This window comes from Mus caroli, chromosome 1 (assembly GCF_900094665.2).
Source record: "Mus caroli chromosome 1, CAROLI_EIJ_v1.1, whole genome shotgun sequence".
Lineage (NCBI taxonomy): Eukaryota > Metazoa > Chordata > Mammalia > Rodentia > Muridae > Mus > Mus caroli.
Window position 1 is genome coordinate 80,318,679 of NC_034570.1, and position 8,781 is coordinate 80,327,459.

The window sequence follows — 8,781 nt, forward strand, 5'->3', positions numbered from 1 at the left end:
CTCTCTCTCTCTCTCTCTCTCTCTCTCTCTCTCTCTCTCTCTCTCTCTCTCTCTCTCTTTCTCTGTGTTGTGTGTGTAATCAGTATCCTTACTTAATCAAAACAGAAGAAATTGAATTCCCATTTTCCTTTCCTCCATTTTCCTTTCCCTATCCATTCCCAAGTGTGCTTGCTGGCCTTTTCTCTTGACCAGGCTGTGTTAGACTGGTCATGAGAGGCTCCATACATGTCCCTATTTTTAAGTAGGGAGAGAGTTGCCCAACTTTGCTTGGATCTGGTTAATGTGGTATTTATATCTCTTGGCTTTTTCTTTTTCTTTCTTTCTTTTACACACAGTCGCACTATATAGCCCTGACTGTCCTGGATACTCCTGGTATTTTCAAATCAGATTTTTTCTTTCCTTTCCCCTCTATTATCTAAAAACAGGGCAAAGCTTCATCTTACAGTAAATATAAATAATAAATAAATAAATGAGTGCAATACAGTTGATTTTCCATATCTTTGAATACTGTATCTTCAATTTCAACAAATGACAAATTGAAAATACTTGGGGGAAAAAAAGTTTCTAGTTCAATGCAAGCCACAGCTACATTGAGAGATCCTGTCTTAAAAACAAGAAACAGCAACAAAATGTTTCTGAACTGGATGTGTGCAGGTTTCTCACCTTGTTTATTCCTTAGACAGTACAGGCCACTATCCCTAAGACATCGTAAATGAAGTAGGGATGGCTCAGAATCTAGGGAAAGGTGTGTGTGGGGGTCATATGCAAATTCAGTACCATCTACTGAAGACACTGAGACTGGGTGCATCCCCACCAGGGATCCTGAGACCAGTGTAAGAGAGACAGCTGTGACAGTGCATCCCTGAGGCCTCTGCTCTGTGACTGGGAGCTCCCCCTCCCTCTAGGGAGTTTCCATGCTCCTTCTCCCTCTCCTCCTCTCCCTCTTCTCCTCTTCCTCTCCCTCTCCCCCTCCCTCTCCCCCTCTCCCTCTTCTTCTATCTCTTATCTCTCAAGATTTTAAATGTATTTTGAGAGAGCTTCCTACTGCCTCTGCTTCTTGAGAGGGACTGGGGCCTCAGGCATGCTCTGCCACCATAGAGAGGCTGAAAATTTCTGGTTGTAGTTTATGTTCACTTCTAAGTGAATCCACTTTTTAAGAAATCCTTGGGAGAAAGAGGTGAAACCTACAGCAGGTAGCAGTGAAACTGAACACTGAGGGCCCCGTGCTCCAGAGGACTTTGGGAATCTGTGCTAGGGAGTGAGGGCTATGCCTACCAGGCTGGGTTGGGGACTTTCCTGCCTTTGAACCTTGGGGGTCTGACGTTGTGTGGGCCCTGGGGACTTACCATGACTGTCTGCTTTGTGCTTTCTAGCTTTCTAGGAGAGCTCACATCCAGGTAAGCCTTGTCGTCCTCTCCCTTCTCCACTCAGCTCCCTGCAAGCCGAGGATACGGAGCCTGCTGCCAAACAGAAACTGGTAAAGACTAGTTTCTGGGCAGCAGTGCTCAAAGATAATGTAATGACACAGTTGCTGAAGGTTTTTAATAATAAAAGAACAAAGAACATCATAAATCAAGGTATTTTAAAAAACACATTGGTGGGAACATCAGGTGGACAGGCTATATCAGGGTAGGGAAATCTCGGCTATAGGTACTGTCTTGGTTGGTGGCATTTTTAGATTTGGGGCTGATGGAAGCTAGGGTATCTTTGTATATCTCCCAAACGATATAAGGATGCCAGGTCAAATACAAGGGTAGGCAATAAATGGCTAATGATATACTATGAAACCTTGGTCTTCAGAGCTGCAACATTCCCACCCTCCACAGTCACAGGATTTCTGATCAGTCATTATAGAATTTTTAACAAAGATGTAGTTTTTTTTTTTTTTTCTGGAAACTTTAGTTCCCAGCAGACACTTGAATTGTTTCTACCTTTTGGTACATATGACTAGTGACAGTGTGTGTTTTGAACCACGGACAAAGAATCAAGAAGTTTGGAACTATGTCAGACATTCACCTGACATAGTTCTTTTCCTGGGTTCTTATCATCTGCTTCTATCGCCTGGGCCTACCCTGCAGACTGGACTGATTAGCATCTCTTGTGATGTGGGGAGTTGGAATGTTGCAGGTGTGGAGCTCAATCATTCTGGCCTATATTTTTACTGCCCACCTCGGTTTTTTACCTGACATTTCATCTAGATCTGGCCTGTACCTGGGTCACTGTAAGCAGGTCAGTGCTGGGTAGGCTGCAGGGGTCCTGGGATGCAGGGCATAGTGTGTTATCTCATCCCCTCTCTTCACTTCCGTTCATAATTCCTCTGGATTTCCCTTTGGCTCATCTTTCTGACCTTTCCTTTCCTTTCCTTTCCTTTCCTTTCCTTTCCTTTCCTTTCCTTTCCTTTCCTTTCCTTTGAGATGGGTATGCCCGTCCTTGTACCAGCCTCGCAGAGATTTTTAGAATATTATTGTGGTTTTGAGGGATTAAGAGATTCATTTCCAGCCTTGTGGAAACGTAAGTATAAAGAGAGTAACGTATGTCCTACAGCAGAGGTTGAGGTTAATTCTGCCCGCTTTAGTTTTTACCTGATGGAGTGCTGTCCTGAAGTGTAGTCCCGCTTTCCAGACTGTCTGACAACCATGCCCTTCCAGAGCATCCAGCCATGGTGCATAGTTTGGCTTTGAGTGCTTAGAAATGTTCTGTGATTCTGTTGAGTGAGTGCAGAGATTGCTGCACGTGATGGACAACAGCAGGGAGAGTTTGTGGAGGCATAAAAAGGAGGTGCTGCCAGGCGTGGTGGCGTACGCCTTTAATCCCAGCACTTGGGAGGCAGAGACAGGCGAATTTCTGAGTTCAAGGCCAGCCTGGTCTACAGAGTGAGTTCCAGGACAGCCAGGGCTACACAGAGAAACCCTGTCTTGAAAAACCAAAGACCAAAAACCAAAAAAAAAAAAAAGGGGGGGGGGTGTGCTGGGGCTGGAGAGATGGCTCAGCAGTTAAGAGCACTGACTGTTCTTCTGCAGGTCCTGAGTTCAAATCCCAGCAACCACATAGTGGCTCACAACCATCTGTAATGAGATCTGACTCCCTCTTCTGGTGCTGTCTGAAGACAGCTACAGTGTACTCACAGTACATTAAATAAATAAATGAATAGGGCTGGGACACTGTGCTTCCAGTTTGGTTTCCATTACTAGAGGAACTCTCTGCTTATTATAACAATTATTATTTTAAGTTATTTTTATTTAATTATTTTAATTATTTGCCTGCAGGCATGTCTGCATACTACTTATGTGCCTGGTATCCACAGAAAGAGTGTGTTAGCACCCATGGAACTGGAGTTATGGATGGTTTGCGAACCTTCTTGTGGGTGCTGGGAATCAAAGCCAGGTCCTAAGGAAGAGTAGCCAGTGCTCTTAACGATCCAGCCCCTCACATACAAATTTAAGATGTATTCAAATGTGTCCTTGCTGCAGTGAATAGTTTTATTTTATTTTTTTATTTCATTTTATTTTGTTTTAAGGTGTGTGCACACAGATGCACTCATTTGTGAAGTCCAGAAGCGGGTGTTAGATCCCCTGGAGCTGGAATCACAGGCAGTTGTGAGCTGCCTGACGTGGGTCCTGGAAACTGAACCAGGGTTGTCTTAGTTTGGGGTTTATTGCTGTGAACAGACACGATGACCAAGGCAACTCTTATAAAGGACAACATTTAACTGGGGCTGGCTGACAGGTTCAGAGGTTCAGTCCTTTATCATCATGGTAGCACCCAGGCAGACATGGCACACCAAGAGCGGAGGCTTCTACATCTTGATCCAAAGGCAGCAGCAGCAGGAGGAGGGTCTCTCTTTCACAGTGGATGGAGCTTGAGCACGAGGAGCCCTCAAAGCCCACCTCCACAGTGACACACTTCCTCCAAGAAAGCCACACCTATTCCAACAAGGCCACCACTCCTAATAGTGCCACTTCCCATGGGTCAAGCATATTCAACCACCATAAGGATCCTCCGGAAGAGCAGCGGGTGCTCCTAACCACTGAGCCACCTCTCCATCTCCGTGAATCATTTTTTTGGTAACCAGCCTTCTTGTAGGATATCACCTCTTCTCTTCCCACTGTGTCACATCACTACAGCTAGGATCCAGAGAGCTAGAAGCACTGGCTGCCTCAGCCATGCCTGAATGAAGTTCCTGGACCACATTCCAGGGAATAAGTTTCAAATTCCTGCCTGACCACTTCCTGAAGTCTGCTTTCTTTTGCATCTCACTAAATGAATCTTTTGGAGATTCTCTGCAGCCCTGGTTTTGTGCTGTGTGATCTGTAACTCTCTCTCTCTGTGTGTGTGTGTGTGTGTGTGTGTGTGTGTGTGTAAGCACGTGCACACGTGTCTGTTTATACACTCACCAGCCTGTATTATTCCTTTTTTCTAGTGAAGTGGCTACCGAGGTGCCGTTCCGCCTCATGCACCCGCAGCCTGAGGATCCAGGTCAGTCACTGCCATTGTCTAGGATGCCTCTCATCCATTTACCTCTGGCAGATTTATTAGGCACTAATTTATCTCTGGCTTTCCTTGACTATCTGTCTGAGCATGGTGTCATCCACAGGGTGACCACCAGATCAGCCTAGAAGAGAGAGCCGGCTCACCTACTCAGTCCTGGGCCTGCCCACCTTCTATCTGTGTGTGAAGGGTGTAGCACTCCTACCCTCTGTTGGGTGTGAATGACCTAGTGAGATTTTTATCAGTGACCCAGTCAATGCATAAGCTCTGCTATCCACAGGTCTCAATTTAGATTTAGAGATGGTGTAAGGGACAAATCATTTGAAGGGCCCGAGGCTCTGCTTTGTGTAGGAACAGGAGGCCTCGCATTTTGTAGTGTCAACAGGCAATTAAAAGGTGCTACATAGTTTTGAAAGTAGTGATAGCAATGAGATTACAGAAAACACTTAAGAGGTCAGCCTGGTTTCCCACCACCTCCGGTCTATTTGATGATCTGTCCACTGACTCTCATGTGGATGTTAGACGGAGCAATCATTGCACATATCTGTGACACATGGGGACTACCTTGTTGTCCCTAACAAAGATGTGAATGGGATGTAGTATGAGCCATAGCTCAAGGAGGTTCCGAGAAAAACAGTTAAATGAAGGTAGGTGTGCTGGAATGCCTGCAATCCCAGTGTTCGGCAGGCTGAGGCAGGAGGATGGCAAGTTTGAGGTGAACTTAGGCTATAATAGCAAATTAGAAAATAATTTCTCAAAGTATCTTTACCAAATATTTTAGATTAGACCCCTCAGTGGACTTTGCCACATGCTAGTCTAGTCATATGTTTTGCTCATTTAGATCCATCTCACTAAATGCTAGTTTTCGCAGTTATTTGGGAGTAATCAGGATGGGAATCCAGGAAAACATAGATTCAAGAGGTCTTTTATTTTATTTTTTTCTTTATTTTTTGAGACAGGCCTAGCTGGCCTGGAACTCTCTATGTAGACCAGGCTGCCCTTGAGCCAGGAGATCTACCTGCCTCTGCCTCACAGTGCTGGGATTAAAGGTGTGAGCCACCACCACCTGGCAAAGCAGCAAGCAGTCTCTCTTTTTTTTTTTTTTATTTTAAAGAATTATTTACTATATGTAAGTACACTGTAGCTGCCTTCAGACACCCCAGAAGAGAGCATCAGATCTCATTACATTGGTTGTAAGTCACCACGTGGTTGCTAGGATTTGAACTCAGGACCTTTGGAAGAGCAGTCAGTGTTCTTAACCACTGAGCCATCTCTCCAGTGGCCCACAGTCTGGAAAGGAGCTCTTCAATACCTTTCTTCCTTCCTTTCTTTCATCCTTCCTTCCTTCTCCCCCCTCCCTTATCTCTCTCTTCGAGGAATGAACACAGCATTTCACAGGTTAGGCAAGTGTTCTGCTACTAAGCTTCATTCCCAGTCAATAATAATAATAATAATAATAATAATAATAATTTTTTAATGGTGTGAGATTCAGATGTTCTGATTCCCTTCAAAGAAATTGAAAATGCAGTGCCCTGAGATGCCATGGTTTATGTTGGGTTGTTTTCTGGAATTTTCAGTAGAGGTGACTTACGTTGGAAGAAGTAGAGTTTTTCTCCTTTCTCAGGGTATTTTCAGTCATTATGGACCTTAGGTTAGACGACTCCTCATGTCTGGATGAAGCAGTGATTTTGTGTGTGTGTGTGTGTATGCTTAAGATTTCAGAGTTGGGACTGAGAGATGGCTCAGTGGTTAAGAGCCATCTTGCAGCGGACAGGCTGGATTCCTAGCACCCACATAGCCAGCTCACAACTATCTGTAACCCCAGTTTCAGGGGATCCGATACCCTCTTCTGACCACTGTGGGTACTTCATACACTGGTGCACAGACTGACCTACAGGCAAAACATTAATACATGTAAAATAAAAATAAACATAAAATCCTAATAATGAGGCATTTCAGCGATCAAGAGTTAGCACAAATCACTCATGGCTGCAAAACTCTGATTTCCTAAGATTTGTGAGTGACTGTGCTCTCTGCCTTCCATCTTACCGGTCTGCTTCCTGGGGCCCTGAGGCTTGGCTGGTTAGCTTCTGGGCAGAGAGTGCAGTCATTACTTAGGGCCCCTGGGAACCAGGACCCAGGCAATCTGTTCCCAGTATTTGCTGTATAATGCTGCCTGGCTTTTATTGTTCCTTTCAGTTGTGGGTTGCCATTCTTGTGGTCTACCTCTTTAGGCTCCAGGTTCCTCTACTCAGCAGAATAAAATTCTAGGGTATCCTTTGTGAGGAGAAGTTTTATTTTATCTTAAAATTTCATCGTAATGAGGGTTGAATCTAAGCCTAGAATGTCCAGGCAAGTGCTCTACCACTGAGCTATCTCTCCAGCCTTCTTTTTGTTATTTTGAGATAGAGTCATGGTGGCCCAGGCTTGATATTTCAGCTACCGAAGGGTTGAGCAGGAACATTGTAAGTTCAAAACCTGTCCCAAAAATTTATATAAAAAAAAAAAGATTGAGAGGACCGAAGTTCAAAGGTCATTCTCAGCTATAAACTGAGTTTGAGGTTAACATGGGATACAAAAGCCTCATTTAAAAAATTAATTGGGGGGCTGGTGAAATGGCTCAGCAGGTAAAAGCACTGACTGCTCTTTTGAAGGTCCTGAGTTCAAATCCCAGCAACCATATGGTGGCTCACAACCATCTGTAATAAGATCTGACACCCTCTTCTGGTGTGTCTGAAGATAGATACAGTGTACTTAGACATAATAATACAAAGATCTTTTAAAAAAAGGTTAATTGGGGCTGGAGAGATGGCTCAGTGGTTAAGAGCACTGACTGCTCTTCCAGAGGTCCTGAGTTCAATTCCCAGCAACCGCACGGTGGTTCACAACCATCTGTAATAGAATCCAATGCCCTCTTCTGGTGTGTGTGAAGTACAGCTGCAGTGTACTCACACATACATGAAATAAATAAATAATAACTGATCTTCCCCTCTCTATTCTCTTTCCTTTTCTGGGCTTACAGCAAAAGAAAGGTACGTCATCTGGAAGCTTCTCTGGGGTTTCCTGTGTTTTGTGACCCCCCCCCCTGCCCCCGTCCCCATACAAACTCCTGTCAGAATGTCTGTGTGGAGTCCTTGTGTCTCTTTGCTCCTAAGAATGTAAGATGTGTGCACACATAGCTATGTTGGATGTGTCTTTTGTTCTGTGGGTTCTGTTACCTTTTCCCTTGTGTTTATTTGTTAAAGAGCTTTTAAGTACAGTCTTGGCTAGGAGTGTTGGGTTACCTTTAATCCAAGCACATGGGAGGCAGAGGCAGGAGAATCACTGCAACTTCAAAGCCAGCCTGGGCTACAGAATGAGACTCTGTCACAAAAACAAAAAGAAAAAACTGAGGGCGGTGGTGCATGCCTTTAATCCCAGCACTTGGGAGGCAGAGGCAGGCGGATTTCTGAGTTCGAGGCCAGCCTGGTCTACAAAGTGAGTTCCAGGACAGCCAGGGCTACACAGAGAAACCCTGTCTCAAAAAACCAAAATAAATAAATAAATAATTAAAACAAAAAACAAAACCAAAACAAAAAAACCTGAAAGAAAACAAAACCTCTAAAAAGCCCTGAAGAAAAAGGCATGGCCCTTCTTCCATCCAGGGAATGACATGGTCCCTCTTCCATCCAGGGAATGACACAGTCCCTCTCCCATCCAGGGAATAACAACGGTCCCTCTTCCATCCTGAGGGCCGAACACATTCATCTTGGATTGGTTCTACAGAAAGATCAGTGGTCTTGTTTTTTTAGGATTTTATCCTCAGCTTCTGAGAGTAAGCACTGATTAACATGTTGTCTGTTTTCTTCTAGTGTTCAGGATGAAAATTTGGTTTTTGAAGAGTTTGCTCGCCAAAATCTGAAAGATACTGGAGAGAACACAGAAGGGAAGAGAGATGAGGATGCGGGCCAGGATGAGTGAAGACTTAGCCTAGATGCCTAGAAACTGCTTGTAGTTCCGGGTGCCTTGAGGGAAGCCCCCGGTAGCCTTTCAAAGTTATGCTAGATATCAAAGCATGAGCATTCCTCCCAGAAATAAAGTCTCGGGGTCCTCGTATCATGTGTCAGGTTGTATGGCTGGGGCACTGGGCTGTTGTCACTTACACAGAGCCTGATGCCTTTAGGGTCTCTGGAGCCTGAGAGTGAGGAGCAACATTTAGAAGAAAGGGCAGCCTTTCACAGAGTAACTCAGTGCTACTGTGATCTCGTGTTTTGGAGGTGTGTGTGTGGGGGGACATCAGGGCTTCTCAGCCAT

The 8,781-nt window shown here is 44.7% G+C and overlaps 1 protein-coding gene across 2 annotated transcripts in view; it reads left to right on the top strand.

Moving 5' to 3' along the window:
• Sag (S-antigen visual arrestin) overlaps nucleotides 1-8,580 on the top strand; it is a 41,090-nt gene extending 32,510 nt beyond the window's left edge. Inside the window, exons 13-16 of one of the 2 annotated variants that reach the window (XM_021160398.1) lie at nucleotides 1,374-1,397; nucleotides 4,421-4,476; nucleotides 7,511-7,520; nucleotides 8,340-8,580. In XM_021160398.1, the coding sequence (XP_021016057.1) occupies nucleotides 1,374-1,397; nucleotides 4,421-4,476; nucleotides 7,511-7,520; nucleotides 8,340-8,448 (199 nt within the window). In that variant the 3' untranslated portion in view covers nucleotides 8,449-8,580. The remainder of the gene's footprint in view (nucleotides 1-1,373; nucleotides 1,398-4,420; nucleotides 4,477-7,510; nucleotides 7,521-8,339) is intronic. The other variant, XM_021160406.2, reaches the window with a different exon arrangement.
• Nucleotides 8,581-8,781: the final 201 nt, after the last annotated feature.